This window comes from Micromesistius poutassou (assembly GCF_964030765.1).
Source record: "Micromesistius poutassou genome assembly, chromosome: 8".
Taxonomy (NCBI): domain Eukaryota; kingdom Metazoa; phylum Chordata; class Actinopteri; order Gadiformes; family Gadidae; genus Micromesistius; species Micromesistius poutassou.
The window spans coordinates 9,423,429-9,439,543 of NC_140278.1; the positions used below are offsets into that span (position 1 = coordinate 9,423,429).

Consider the following 16,115-nt stretch of genomic DNA (forward strand, 5'->3'; position numbering starts at 1 on the left):
TATGCTGTAGCTTCTTCTGCATTAAGTGCATACAACCGTGGACCTGATATCGACTCGCATCGCATCCTGCGGGGGCTTAAAACATGGCGTAAACCTCAAGTTTTTCTCTGATAGTGCAAAGAGGAACCGTCGCTTAGATCACAAACGAATCAAACCAATCAGTAGAGGTTCAGCGTACTTTCCGTGGACGCGCTGTGGCTGCAGTGTGCATCCAAGACGTAATGCAGCGGGGGGGGGGGGGGGGGGTCTTAGCTCGCCGCTAGCTACTGTTGGTGATGATGACGGAGGTGGCCTTGTGTCCCGCGCTCTGCTCCGCCTGCATGCGCAGGTGGGGCGTCATGTCGTAGTGGCTGCCGCCCGTGGCCGTGGCGCCGTAGTAGCCCCGCAGGCTGTCCGAGTCGTACAGGTGCTCCAGGGCGTAGCCGCTCAGGGAGTACGCCGCGTGCTTGTCCAGGTAGGGGCAGGCCGCGTGGGGCTGGGCGGGGTAGAGGGCGGGCGCCGGGGTGGGCGAGACGGAGCAGGGCCCGGCGGCGCGGCCCATCGGGTGGTGCAGCGGCACCGAGATCGGGGACAGGTCCGTCCGGAGGTAGTCGTTGGCGGCGGCGGCGGAGTGGTGCTCCGACCCGGGGCTGCTGAGCTTGGACAGCGGGGCGGGGCTCTGGGCGGGGCTGAGCGCCTGGCTGAGTGCGCGGCACGCCACGCCCTGCAGCGGCAGCGACGCCTGAGGGTACTCGGGGGAGAAGCAGGACTGGCCCCGGGGCAGGCCGTTGGCGGGCCCCAGAGGCGTGTCGTGGGGGCCCTTGCGCAGATGCAGCCTGCATTCCTCCTCTTTGATCATCTGTTGGGTCGCTCGGATCAGGGTCTCGATCTTGCTGGGTTCCTGCGGGCTGAGGCGGTAGTTGTCCCCGCGGTAACGTTCCCCCGAGTCGCTGGCCGAGCCTCCGTCCGGCGAGCTCCCCACGCTGTCCTCGTCCCACTGACCTCGCCCTGCGGAGAGGAAACAACCGCGCGGGGTCAGTCAGACTGAGGGCCACGAGGCAGGGCCGAGAGGCCGAGCTCGTCCATCCCCGCAAGCCGACATACGCGGCGTCTGGTCTTACCGTGCAGGTTCTGGAGGGCATGGATGTGGGGCATGCCGCCGTCGTAGCCCCCCGGGTTCTCCAGGGAGGGGCCCTTCGGCGTGGGGGCCATGGAGCGTGCGGAGCCCCACCACGCGTCCCTTCCGACCGGCAGCGGGGGCCCCAGGAAGTAGCGTCCCGCCTCGCAGCGGCCCCTCTCGCAGCCCTGGTTGTGGGCGTGGCCGTGGGCGAGCGAGTGGCCGTTGGCGACGGCGTGGTGCTCCTCGGGCAGGGGGAGGCCGTAGCAGACGGGGCGGGGGTCCGGGAGCTGGCGGTAGGCACAGGTGCTCTCCGAGCCCTCGCTCTGCTCCAGCAGATGCGGGGAGGTGGAGTCGGTGAGGGGGCTGCCGCCCCAGGGGCTGTCCTGGTCCGACTCGGAGCGCTCCGTCTGGAAGCCGCCGTACTGCTAGGATATGGGATGAGGGGGAAAATAAACAAAAGGTTTATTCCGTCCTGGCGTTTGGTTTTTAGAGGGTTGAGTCATGATTTTACTCGGAAAGATTGACAAACCACGACGTTCCATAACCTCCAGGACGCGGTGAGGGTTTACCTGCGTGTAGGGGGAGAGCCGGGCCTTGGTCTTGGGACGGGGCGCGCGGGCCTTGGGGGTCCTGCGGTGGTCTGTGAGGGCGCTGGGGACAACGCCGCCGCCGATGCTGCTGTAGGGGAAGGGGGTCTTTGGAGAGACCTGGTCCAGGGAGAGCTGCAGGCCTTTGTACTCCGTCTCCCTGAGAAGGAGAGCAATCCCCGTCAAGACCACACACCACATCACACGAGCTCGGGGGCCCACGAATTAATCACACTCTGTAATTACACAAAGAGAAACCCCCGGCTGCCGCGGCAGGACTCTCGTCTAAAGACCGCAAACAACACGTGTGCTCCTAGAGTTGGTTGTTTTTTTTTTTCCCACTAGGTGCGGAAAAAAACATTTACATCGTTCAGCAATTAGACCGGAGCCACGCTGGGCGGGCGTGCGACATGCGTGTGAACGAGAAGAGAAAGGGGTTGGGAGAAGAGGGGAAGACATTAAAGCGTGGACCGGCTGCTGAGATCCTTGTTTCACCAGAGGGATTGTAGCAAGGCCTTTTACAAACAAACTACAGAAGAGAAGCTGTCCAATCAAATACACAAGGAGATTAAGGGCTGTGTGTAGAAACATCTAGCCCCCACAATCGCCTTGGCCACCGCAGCACTGGGAAGATGGGAATTGATTTCTGGGTAAAGCTCTGTATGGATCTTGCTTTGGCCGATAAATCAACTTTTAGACAAGAGAGAAACTTGAGCTGGGTTTGCTTTGGACAAATACTGATCCGTCTTGCTTATACATATTTGTCCGGTTCCGCAACCGTATACGCACATATGGACACACACATGCTTCGAAGGAAACACACACAGTCTCACTCTCTCTCTATCTCTCTCTCTCTCTCTCTCCCCTCTCTCTGTATAATGGCAAATACACACAGACACACATGCACACAAACACACACACACACACACAGACACACACACAACCACAAAGAATCACATTTGCGTCACACTTTTGAAAAGCCTTTGCCAGACTCTGCAGTTCTGTTCAGCTTTCAACCAATGGCTGGGCCATCGGCTGGTTTTTATCTAATGTAAATTAAATACATGTCTGAGAGTTCTGTATCTGCCTCACTGCACGCCATAGAATTACTTAAGAGCAGTTATGTTGTAACCAACAGTGGCGCTATGGCACTACCACAGACCAGGCAAATAAAGAGGTTATCAGTGCTAGCCAAACACACGGGGGTCATGCGTGGGTGAAGGGTCCACCCCCCACCTGGGTAGCCGGGGGGGGGGGGGGGGGTACCAGAGCTGACCAGAGCGGACCATGAGAACACTCAGGACCACAGCCCGAGTCTGACCTGGCCCTATTGTTTTATGCAGACTTCTCTTCGTCCTGATAATGTGTGATAATATACAAAGTGAGATATGGCTGTGGTTTGGAAAGACCACAGAGACAATAAAGCTCCAAATATATGATAAAACCAAAATAATAAATAAGGAACTCCTTTTCACCCAAACTGGGGCCTACAGAGTCTGGTACGTACATACGTACATACAAACAACCGATTAAAACATTCTGAAATAATAACCGCTATGGATTTGGAATTTTGGGAGGAAAGTGTTGTGTTGTGTGTTAACATTCTCTGTGCCAGGAGAATCTGAACACAGCGGATCTTCTCTGTGTTTCATGGATGTCTTTCCAAAAAGCCTCAGCCATTTCAGCACTCCGGGTCGCACATATGCTTAACACACAGAAGGTGATTAAATAATGGGATAGCAGGCAAATAAATGTCCACCCGTATACTCTGCTGGTACTTGGCTGACGTCCAGCCATTATCTCTGGTATGCATGCAGTTTTATTTGCTGAACAATGGAAGGAGGTACAATCTGTTCTTTTTTTTCTTTTTTTATTGAATCCCAATGGAGCTTATTTGGGTAGGATAAAGAGCCTGCAGATCCCACATCAGTGCGAGGCAGACTAAGTGGCTCTCTGTGGTTCGTCTACACACGCCCACGGAGAAGCCGTGCTTAGATAAACTCTGCCAGGTGACTGGGGCCCTACTTGGCCCGGGCCGAAGTGAGACAACAGCCAACACATGAGCGCAAAGTCTGCTAATAACAACCCTGAGGCCCGCCGACACAAACTGGCGCTGAACATAAGCCTTCCCCTGGCACAGCAGCAGCTAATGCAACAGTTCCTCTGTTGACGCAGTAGCAGCAGCAGCAGCAGCAGCAGAGGGAGGGATAGAGCAGAAGCACAGACGAGACTGGCAAAGTTTTCCATCAAATGAAAGCAAGAGTTAAGCATTCTTCATTACACACTGTTGGCCATTCCGTTTGTAAAAATCAACCTTTTGTCTCTGGTTTCTCCTCAAACTGTTTAAGAAGGAAGGAGGGGAAGAGGAGAGGGGAATATAAAAAGAAGTCCACCAGTAATAAACAGGTGAAACGACTTGACCCAAGACGAATCCGATGCATTCAAAACACGGAGCAAAATCTAACTATCTTGCGCTGACATTTCTGCGAATCCACCAAAACAGGGCTTTGACAAACACATGTCGCGTTTCCAATTAACCTCCAGTTAATTGCTTTTACAGGGGATGGTTTGCTGAAATCTCTAGTGCCAATATTCATTATCTTATCAAAAAGAGGGAAATGACAGCCCTACTGAGATGTGGAGATATAATCCTCCCCTGGCCCGGCGACGACAGAACACACTCATGGTGGTCATGTGATCCATAGTGTCCAGCAGTATAGGTCACCCGACCCATTCAAAACAACTCAAATATAATCAAAAAAGAAAAAAAAATCAATGTATAGGGGTTGTATTCGACTCTCACTCTATTCACTCTGTATCACAGATCACTGATTGGTCCAGCAACTCAGCAGAACCCGCATACCATCCCTCGCCTGGTTTGCATTCACTTTTCTCAGTAGAAACAACAGCAGTGTGTGTGTGTGTGTGTGTGTGTGTGTGTGCGCGCGTGCGCGTGTGCGTGTGTGTGGCGATGTCACTCACGTGAGAACGTAGTTGACGCTGACGATGCAGTGGGGCCGTGACGAGCGGCTGTTGTGCACGATGGTGGCGTAGCTCTGCACCCACACCCAGCCCCCCTGCTTGGCCAGGAAGCGGTAGTATTTGGTGGTCACTTGACCCTTGACCAGCACTGCGGAGGAGGGAGAGACGTCAAACACAGAGAAACACACACACACACGCAGGACAACGACACAATGCAGCGCTAAAGGCAGATATCAACACAGAGAAAAAGACAAGTGTTTATGACACCGAGCTACAACACATTGCTAACGGGAGATAGCGAACACAGAGAAACACGTGGGTGTTTATTACCGTGAGCTACAGCACATTGCTAAAGGGAGAGCTCAAACACAGAGAAACACATGGGTGTTTATTACGCTGAGCTAACACAACGCTAACAAAGAGAGACACATGGTTTTTCTAACTTGGATGCAAATTAATTTATGTATGGGCTGACTGTGGATGATCAGAGTGTTCCACAGCCAATTCCTCTGTATTACTATTGCAGCGCACACTGATCAGTGCCATGTGTTGTACAGACATTTGATTCATGGTTGTTTGATACTGGAAACTAACAACAGTTAAACACAATTCAAAGACACAATAAAGGATATTGAAATACAAATATAAATATGTAAAAGCAGTCAGTAACAAAAATATATATATTTTTAGAAATTTTAGATGAAACTAGGTCCATATGGACCCTTCAATTGCTGTACAGGGGAAACAAAGGAATCCCTTACAATATAATTAAACACCTTCCACTCACTTGTCGTTGCATAATTCACATGATTCACGTCAATCCCCAAATGACATGGTGAATAAAGCAACCAAACAAAACAATTCACAATCACATAAACATGGCGACAGAAACACAATTCACTTTCACGATACAGCACATCCGACACGTCGCCCAGTGCGCCGCCGCTGATGGTGTTTTTTCAAGGGGGCTGCTATTCTTCCATTGTGTGTTCTGCCAGACGGTGGAGGGTGAGAGAACAAAACAGACTCACTAACTCACACAAGTGGTGTGCACATCTCAGGTGGAAGGAGTCACAGGTGTGGACGTGGTGGTACAGAGTGTTCTCAATCAGATCCTGTGGTTCGTAGCCCGTCAGATCAGCCACCCTGTCAGCACAGTGTCAGCAGTGAGGCTCAGAGAAGCCCAGTGTTTACACATCAACACTCTGGCGGGCGTCGCACACGCACACGCACATACGCACAAACGTACGTTAATGCATGCACAATGAAGCCATTTATGAAGTAAACACTCATTTAAATACTCAGAGACATGCCTTACACCCCCCGTCCCCCCCACCCCTCTCTCTCTCTCTCTCTCTCTCTCTCTCTCCCTCACTCTCACATACACATTCTCTCTTATTCAATCTCTCTCTGTCTGTTCGCTTCTCCCTCTGTCTCTCACACACATGCATGCACGCACACACATGCACACACAACCACACAAGCATGCAACCATCCACCCACACGTATCACACACACACACACACACACACACACACACACACACCACACACACGCCAACCACTGACACAGCCACACACACATTCACACACACACACACACACACACACACACACACACACACACACACACACACACACACACACTCACTCGCACACCAACCACTGACATAGTCACACACACACACATCCACCACACCCACACACCCACACGCACACATAAAGGCTGCAGCGAGTGTACCGTGAGTCCAGGAAGATGAGCTTCATGTCCAGGCTGGCGCGGAACATGAACATGTTGCTGTGGAGCTTGATCTCCGTCACGGCGCTGGGCGGCAGCGAGTGACCCACCGCCACCAGACCCACGTTCTGGTAGCAGCCGTCGAACGGAGACATGTCCAGGCTGTACTGGCGGATCTTCAGGTAGCCGCTGCAGTGGATCACCTATAGCACAGAACCACATGCGAGGTGTTCACTGACGTTACAGCACTAGGGACTGTCATCAGTACAGTGGTCCACTGCTCAATGAAGAGCCAAGTCACTCAATTATTGAATGCCCTTTTTTTTCATAACTGAAAACTGCTTTGACAATTAAAAAGGGATAATAATAACAATTATAACCATAATAATATTGTTATTTATGAATATGAATTTTCAAAGTTGCCATCACATACATTTTGTAAATCATATGTAATTTGAATGTTATTATTGTTCTGATTTAATTTTAATCGGAGTGACTTCAATGATTGTTACCTTGTAGCCCCCGCATGTGAGACCAGCGTTTCTCTTCGCGAGCACACACTTCATTCTGAGGAAGAAAGAGCGCTCCATTTCATATTCTAGAGAGAGGGAAAAGTCAATAACAGGGTTATACAGACGGAGCCACATTAAGACCAACTGTAATGTAAGCTACAACCTAGGCCCGTTGCCTGCAGGCCGTGTGACGACGTTGCCCTTACCCTGAACAAAGTGCGAATGGTAGGGCTGATGCGCTGTGAGGACCGCGGTCATCTCGTCGTGGTCGGCCGGGTGAATGTACTCGTAGATGCTGTTCCCCGTCAACTCTACCTGTTGAACATAGCACACCCTTAATTTGACCGAATCACGCTGCACGAATAAACAAGGCCTTTAAACGTGTGACATCGGATCGATCGAGGGGTCAGTGCGCTGTGGGCGCCGTACCTGCGACAGGCCCAGGTGCACGGACGCCGTCTCAGAGATGTACATTATTTTACCGTCCGGAGCCACGACGAAGATGAAGCCGTCCAGCGTCTAGGGGTTGGAAACAACTTCAGTCAATTGGTTTGGTTTATTTGGGCGTGTTTAGGACGGATAATGAACGCCTAATCAGGGTGTTGCAGTCTACTTTATCAGGTTATTATGATACCAATTAATCTCATTATTCCTGTATCGTTAACATTGGCCTAGCCTACTGCCGACAGTAACTTTAATAAATACTGTTTAATATAAATAATAATAATAATAATTATAATAATTATAATTATAATTATAATAATACCATAACAGCCATATTCATAATAGTAATCATAAATAAATTACTATTATTGAAAAAATAAATATCCCTGAATATAATTCCCATGTACTTTTAACATTACGTCGTCTTAACAGTAATGCTGCTCCTCGCTGGCTCCATGTTGTTACAATAATGCTGGAGCCGCGAGGAGCGCGGAGCCCTGGAGGACAGCCGCGAGCTCGGCGCGTGACTATGAATGCATTGAACTTATTACTTTCAGAGTAAAAGCCACATGAATGAGAGCAGCAGGAGGCGGCGGCAGCAGGCGGAGAATCAACGCCCGTTAAAATATGCGTAGAAAATACACCAATATGGCTGACTGACGAGTAATATTAACGATAATAATAATAATACAAATACTAACACCAATATAACAACTAATAATAATAATAATAATAATAATAATAATAATAATAATAATAATGATGATGATGATGATGATGATGAAAATGATGATAATAATATTAATAATATTATTTGTATTATTATTAACAACAATAATAATAATAATATTAAGATGGTAATTATCCGTATTATTATTATTCTTATAATTATTATAATTGAAACAAAATATAATATAATAGGCCTATATAGCTTATATATGTTACATTTGTTTAATATTTAAAACAAAACGATAATAATTCTATACATTTTTGGGCAGCACCAAACATGTTCATGGCTCATGCAACACATCCCGGAGTTAAGAGAAACGGTGTGTTACAGAGAATGAGCACGTAGGCTACCTGTAAAAGATGCGAGCCCAACTCCCGTCCGACGTTGTCGAGAGAACGACTCACGTGACCCCAGGACTCTCCAAGGCCTGGGACAGAGATAAAAAGAAATAGGCCCATCCATTAGGCTACATACTGACGTGCAGACTTTTATTATTCTGTAGGATTAAGGTTAAATCGAAACACCAACGGGGGATGCATAATATTTATACATGATTTGCCTAACCACAGCATTGGGTTCTGATTTAACATGGAATTATAAATAAATGAGTAAAAAAAAAAGGCAAAAGTCATGCAGTGTAAATTAGACAAACGGACGTATGGTAGCCTATATTTCGTTGTTGCAATAATCTATAGGCCTATCATATATATATGGAAAAAAATGGTTATATAAAATTAAAATCCTCGTTTAATAGGTAATCTGAAACGTTAGAAACATTTGCCAGAGACCGTTCACAGACAGGACAATTGTAGGCCTGCATCTAAATTCCCCAGGACAAACACATCCCAACTCAATACAACAAATTAGAGTAGCCGTCCCTGAGCTCCGATCCCCGATTGAAATGCAAATCCTGGGCTTGGAAAACAAACATGTGCCACGCAAAGATCACAGTACAGCTGTATCTCATCTGAATATTAAGCAATATAGACTTATAGACTTCGCATTTGCACAAACAATCAAACAACCTTTTAATCACAACTTCAAAATAGGCTCCACATAGGGCCATTATAAAAAAAACAACGATAAAAGAAGCAGGATATATCCACCTTCTCCAAGCATATATATAATTTATAATAGGCTAATTTATAAAATATCAATAAATGCAAATTTGTTTCGCTGACCAATTAACGGCTATAGCGTGTTTCCAATGCATTATAACACATAGGCTACATGCAGTGCGTGATACCTGCAGGTCTGAAGCCTGTAATAAAACGAACGTCTTGGTGTTATTGGGTATATTTTGCTCAGAGGTGTTGCCCGCAACCTACATGCTGCAGGACTACTGAGTTCACGTCCAATCTCCCGTCGAGGAGCGCCAGGGCCGCGGGGCTGTGAGCTCTAATCTGTGTGGGAGTCCGAACCGGCCCGCCTCGGCCACACTTGACCTACCACAGGGAATTAATCTCTCATCTATAATCACAAAATTGAGTCGGGAGTGGGGTGAGTAGGCTAATAAGTGTAGGGGTATTACTCTGCGATAGATCTAAGGACGAGCTCACCGATTCAAGTGTTGTAAAGTGAATAGACTAAAGTAGCTTACAGCCATACAAAAAAAGACATGTTGTAGTTGCCTATGTAGTCCGAGGGCGACGAGTTATGGAAACGACCTTTCATGTTCTCACACACATTAGAATATAGATGAGCGCACACACACACACACACACACACACACACACACACACACACACACACACACACACACACACACACACACACACACACACACACAAAATGTCTCTATAAACACATATTTATATTTAAATAAGAGCATTTCTGACTATAATAATATATTAAAACAAGGGAAATACGATACAAAAACGAGGAGGCCTAGTCGTGTGCATGCATGCATCAGCCGAGCTGAATGGTATGCGCCTATTTCCAGACTTAAACGTTAATTGAATATCTCTCCTCAATCATTATTTTCAGAGTTAGGCTATATTTAGAGCAATATAAAATATTTAGTCCTCTTTGGATTATACTGCGACAAGAAAATCTGCCTAATTACTTTTTTATCCTCGTGATTTGTTCATTTAAAATAAGATGAGCTCTTGTGTTGAATGTTAATAAATAGGCCTACATGGGAAATGGCATGACTTGATTTAAGCAGCCTCATAGAGGCATATGTGTTCAACCGACGGTGGACTGCCCTGGATTCTGCTAAAGCACTTAATAAGGACAAGTCATTACAGGGTCTGTACACTTCTGACCCAGCCTCCTAAACACCCAGGTAGCCTGGTCTTTACACCAACAGAGGACAGCTTGACATGATTGTTATTTAAATTATTGATCGATCCACTTGCGTGCGCATAGCTAGAAATCTGTATTGCTGTTGCGGTCGTGCATTGCACTGTGACCTGCGCAATGCTAGACTATTATGTAGGTGTAGACACTGTGTTTACACTGTGTTTATATATATATATAGAACTGGTTGTGAGCCAACTGTGGAGCCTAGAGGCCTACTCAGGCCGGTGGGTCATAGCCTCGTGTGTATAGGTCTAAAGTATATTCTATCACGTCACTTATGTTTTATTTCTTCTGGTATTTGATGGGGACTATTCCAATATGACTTTCTTCACTCAACATAATGATTGATTAATTGCTGTCCAATACCTAACATAACAGCTTGCGATTGGGTCTTAAAAAATGTATGTGGGGAATACTGTAGGACCTACACTGAGAACCCTGAGAGTAGGTCTATCCTGAGAGTAGGCCTACCCTGAGAGTAGGCCTACCAAGGACCTGAACCATAACATGCCCAACTGCTAAAACCATATATCCTCTTGTATTTTTGTTATCGTCTATTATTTCATGCGTTTTTTTTTATTTTTTAAATAAAGGCGCCGATTGCTGCAGTGAACGAGATCAGTGCAGATGGATATTGTGACGCGACAGCGCTAATTGTAGTTGCCTCACGATGGTCACGTAGACAAGAGGCTCCGTGGAGACCGGAGAGGATGGCGGCAAAATGTCAGCTAATCGTCTTCCGAGTGCAGCATCATGTAGCCTGGCTATGAAGAGATGCATAACAGTGGCGTGAACTAATAGACTGTGAGCAATTTCAAAGTAAGAGTAGCTGGGGGATATTCCTGGAGAATGGCGGTTTCTTATTGCATAACACAGGCCTACCTAAGACAATTTATGAGATTCTGGTGCAAACATATACAAAGAAAATTGCTAATGCTTTGATCGATAATTTACTCTTAAATAAGAAGTAGGCCTATTTGCGCGTTCTTTACTACAACGTTTAAATAGGTGGTAAGATAAATTATAGGCCTATAATAATCGGCAAATATGTATATAGATATATTGTTAGTCTCTACTGTGAGACTAACAATATATATTTTTTCTTAACAAAACATTTAGGCGTATATGAGCTCAATGTTTTTTTAGTATAAAAAATGAGACAGGACCAGTGGGTTGGAAGGAGGCCTAAATAAGTGGTATATCAGGAAGGGAATGAAACGGTCTCTCAGATCCTGCTCAATTAGAAATGATTAGGCCTACCCATTTTTCTCATCATATTGTATCATAAAGTTCCATTAAAAGCAACACGCTCTAGGTGGCCAAAATAATAAAATGCATCACAGCACATATTGTAACTCAATATTGAATTGATCTCTCTAAAAATCTCTAAAATGTTATTCTGAAGCAGCCTAGGCCTAGTATTCGTTTATATCATTGATTTAAATAAACAATAACAATTTTAAAGTATAAATAATAATAATAATAATAATAATAATAATAATAATAATACAAAACACAAATATAAATAATTGTAATCAATACGTAACAAATAAAATAATAAATTCTTACCTTCGGGAAACACAATTCTCATTTTTAGATAGCTAGTGGTCAGCCTGATGATGGAGGCTTTATCGAGCTGCGAGGTGATCGCCGAGGGCAAGGGCAGAAGTTTGGCCAGTTCATAAAATTCACTGTTCTCCTTCTCCCGTCGAGTCCGGGCAGCGTTTTTAGATTTTTCCTTCATTTTTAAAAAGCAGTAACTTTGACTCCCCGTGAGAGTATAATCAGTGGACTTGTGCAGCTCTCAGATACTAGACCATTTCATAAGTTGTCAGTCCGTCGTGTGTCTATGTGGACGCGCTTCCAAACGCACGCTCTGGTGTCTCGTATAAATAGCAATGTGGCTCTATCCCAACTAAATCCACAATGTCACATTCCCATATTTCCAGGCTACCAAGCGTCGAAAAGCCGAAGAGGTAAATAGATTCCGATTTGTAAGGCTGGATATGAAGTTGTGGCCTGCCATGGGGTTCACACACCCGGGTCCATCCTCGATGTCGATTTCAGATATTGGATTTCCTCTGCACATTTACCTGAGCGAAAAAAAAGACAAGGCACAACATTTGAGTAGCCTACTTTGGCCTGTTTCTAGTTTAGTGATACCTACATATATATAGGTTGTATGGCTATAGGGCTATATAATTGCTATTGAAATAAATCACTGTAGTGGCTGCAGACAAACACTTGTGTGAGTAGCCTAGACATGGTATTTAGCATTATCTAGAAATTCAAAAGATATAACAGCAATTTTTCCTGATCAATATATATATATATTTTGCTCTTTATAGCAAAACAATAAGCACTGTCCTATTCGTCATACACGTCGTTCACAAGGGAGCTGTCAAACTTACCATCCGATGGCTACGAATCAACAGCTTGTAGCATGCGTGCATTTGGTGTCCGTGTGTAAATTCTCTCGTCGGAACCAAGTGAGGCTTTAATTCTATCAGATCTGTGTTATGCTACATGAATGCACTGGGTTTCTAACGCCTCCTCGCACATCTACTCACGGTTTCCCTCTTTCCCCCAGCACAGCCCTGGACCCGCCCACTTCTACCAGTTTACCAGCAGTCTGGGATATCATTGGACAATGTGCGCTGCTTGGACTAGCCCTAACCTCGTTCTGGGCGTTCACATCCACGGCGCTTTGCCTGGAACGGGGTGGTCCAAATACGCGTTATAGGCGAGAGAGAGAAGGGGCGTTTTTTTTAAAGTTTTTTTTTACATCATTTTCAAAATAATAATGTGAAAATATTGTTACAAACTCCATATTTATTCTCCTGGTCGTTGTTGTTATTCTTGTCACGTTGTTGTAGTTTTCTCTTGTTTTCGGGGACATTTAACTGGCTTATACAGCTCACTGAATTAAGACCGGACATTGCGTTGAGGTAGAACAGGATAATGGTGCAATTGAGGATCCTTGATCAGCCTCTCCCTATTGGCTGTCCAGTGATAAGCGCGGCCAACAAGCAACTGGAATGCTGCTTCTGTCTCGGCCCAACCAGGTTCAATATATGGAAACTACAGTTCTGTATGTTATAGTTCATACGCTCATTACTTGGAACATGCACTTTATGTCCCAAGTAATGTTTATTACCACGAAACATCCAAAGACAGACGAATGAATCTGATATTGTGTATTTTGTAGGCATATATTTCCACCTACAAACAATTCCACCCAAGAAGCATATTCACAGAAACGAATGGAAACGAATATACGCCGAGCCTGTTGAATAGCGTTGGTTTTATCCTCACTTTAAATGTTGCATAAAACACATTTATATATCAAAAAAACTGGTGTCATATTTTAAGACACCAGATGAGAATAACGTTTAAATGATTAATAGGCCTACACGAAACTTGACTCTAGTCCAAACCATACATTTACCCCCCCCACCCCCCCTTTTATAGGCCTACGATAAATGTTTGATTATTCCTGCAATAGCCTATTATGAACAAAGCAAAGGCAATATTATAAAGTTAAACGTGAAAATAGGGTAGTGTTCAGAAAGATGTTTATTAGGGAAATTGTGACTGCTAATGCGAACATGGATTATCCACTATGAAAAAAAAAAAAGACTGCCAGATTTTGACCGTATCGGTGCCAATGCGAATATCCTGCAGGAGGTTGCGGGTTATAGGGCAGCCAGCAGGCCACATGTCGACCGCCTAGGCACAGCTGTGCCGAGCAGAAACAGTCAATACGTTTCATGTGTAGGCGTGAAGAGTTGCAAAGACACGACTCAAATAGTGAAACTGAAGTATACGAATGGTTTGTTAACTATCATCTCGTTTTGCATGAGAAATAAATAGCAACAAAGTAAAACAAGTCAATTTCTAATTTAATTGTTATTTTCTCTAAACAAAACATTTATTTTTCCTCAAAAACTCTTTAAACCACAACACGATGCAAAGGACCGTTCAGTTGTCAAACAGTATTGAAATCAAATACTAAAGTGTTGCTCCATACGTTTTACGTCGGTGATGGATGCGGTTTGAGTCTATCCAAGGCCCCTGGAGGTTCTGGAATGGGAGTGAGCCGCAGATATATTCTTCTACTGATAGTTTGACAGTTTGGACATTTCTAAGTGAAGCCCGCAAACGGCTGAGCATGCTGCACACCTGCTAGATATTCCCACTCTGGGAACTTAAACAAAGTCTTGTCAACTACTTCCCCAGCCTTATTTTATACTCCAGTTTTGTTTTCTCTGTAAAACCATCTGGCTGTTTTCTCAGATTCTCAACAAGTAAATCAAACTTGTTGCTCGTCTTAAGGATTCCCCAGCAGACTATTTAACTCCAGAAAAAACAAAATTGCAGTAATCCAAAACAGCAAACAATGTTTATCGGGTTTTTATGGCGATGACCAGTTGTGACAAACTAGCCATTTATTCAGTTAATAGCCATTTATTTAGTCATTAAACAGTAATGCATCTTGTCTGCGCTTGAGCACAACTGTTTGTTGGTACGCTTGTGTTATCATACTGATATCCTTAACAGCTCCCCGGTTGCTTTTAAAGTGCAAGCATAATGCCTCTCTGGGAAAAACATACCCATCTCCTACTGCAATCACAGTGGCTGATTGGTAAACATAAACTAAACATAATGAAGATAACAAGAAAACGCTTTCCCCTTAATTCAAGCCAATCGTAAACGTTAAATGCAATCCGCCTCGGCAGAGATGTTTCCTTTGATCTTGGTCTTTGGTAACCTTGTCAGGTGAGTGTACCCTCCTTGGGCATATCCATGTGTGTTCTGGCACTATTGTTAAATTTGTTATTGTCGTTCTCTGAAGATCCTTCCAAAGCCAGCCAGCCAGCCAGCCAGCCAGCCAGCCAGCCAGCCGCTCCGGGGGCTGTAGCTGAAGCACAGCTTGCCGCCGCCGTCGTCTACCGGCGTCTCACTGGATGCTGGATTACTTGGTGGCGTCGGTGACCTCTGTGTTCACCTGGGCGGAGATGCTGGCCGGCGTCACGTTGAGGTGGACGTCGTACTGCTGGTCCAGACCCAGGTAGCTGTCGCTCATCAGGTACAGCGTGTAGATGCACCTGCCGACGCAACAGGACAACCATCAGCTCTGTGAAGGCACAGGGCCCCCCCCCGTCACACCCCCCCACAGAGCAGCCTCGCCAAACAGACGCCAGCGCTTCCAAAACATGCCTTGTGTGGTCCCAATAACAACACGCACACACATGAAGTAGGTGTGAAGGCTTTTATCTAACTATTGTTGAGATTTGATCCAAGTAACACCTGCATTCATCCAATCTTAAAAAAACAAGTTGTTTCCGTTTCCCTGGAGACCTTTCATCAACGCTATAACGGTATCAATGAAACAAACCGTCCAGGCGATTGAATGTGCAGAGTCAGAACCCCATGTATCGGTGGAGTTTTGCTTACTTCCCGGTTTTCTCCGGCGTGTAGAAGGCCACGGAGACGTCGTTGTGGTTGCGGAGGAAGCCCACCCGCTTGATGGCCAGCAGCTCCCTGCGCTCCACCTCGCCCAGCACCAGGAACCAGCCCTCGTCCTTGTTCTTGGGGAAGCGGGGGGCCTGCGCCTTACTGTCCTGCTTCCTCTGGAGGGGCATCAAACAGAACAACACTGGAGACACACATACGGTGACGTGGTGCACATTTACGTTGACATTTAGTCCTTGGGCAAA

At 45.8% G+C, this 16,115-nt stretch overlaps 2 protein-coding genes across 2 annotated transcripts in view; both read right to left on the reverse strand.

Annotated features, from left to right (window-relative positions):
• Positions 1–229: 229 nt before the first annotated feature.
• sim1a (SIM bHLH transcription factor 1a) lies at positions 230–12,139 on the reverse strand (the record flags this gene model as incomplete). Its single annotated transcript, XM_084471454.1, has 11 exons — positions 230–987; positions 1,101–1,521; positions 1,669–1,846; positions 4,669–4,816; positions 5,708–5,814; positions 6,409–6,608; positions 6,918–7,003; positions 7,124–7,232; positions 7,347–7,436; positions 8,442–8,518; positions 11,965–12,139. 11 exons carry the CDS (start codon positions 12,137–12,139, stop codon positions 260–262), a joined length of 2,319 nt encoding a protein of 772 aa, XP_084327580.1. The 3' UTR covers positions 230–259.
• A 1,845-nt stretch (positions 12,140–13,984) lies between these two features.
• The window catches only part of ascc3 (activating signal cointegrator 1 complex subunit 3), a 92,430-nt gene continuing 90,299 nt past the window's right edge, over positions 13,985–16,115 (reverse strand). Inside the window, exons 41-42 of the mRNA XM_084471187.1 lie at positions 15,853–16,028; positions 13,985–15,503 (exon numbers count right to left, since the gene is read on the reverse strand). Of these exons, the coding sequence (XP_084327313.1) occupies positions 15,371–15,503; positions 15,853–16,028 (309 nt within the window). The 3' untranslated portion in view covers positions 13,985–15,370. The remainder of the gene's footprint in view (positions 15,504–15,852; positions 16,029–16,115) is intronic.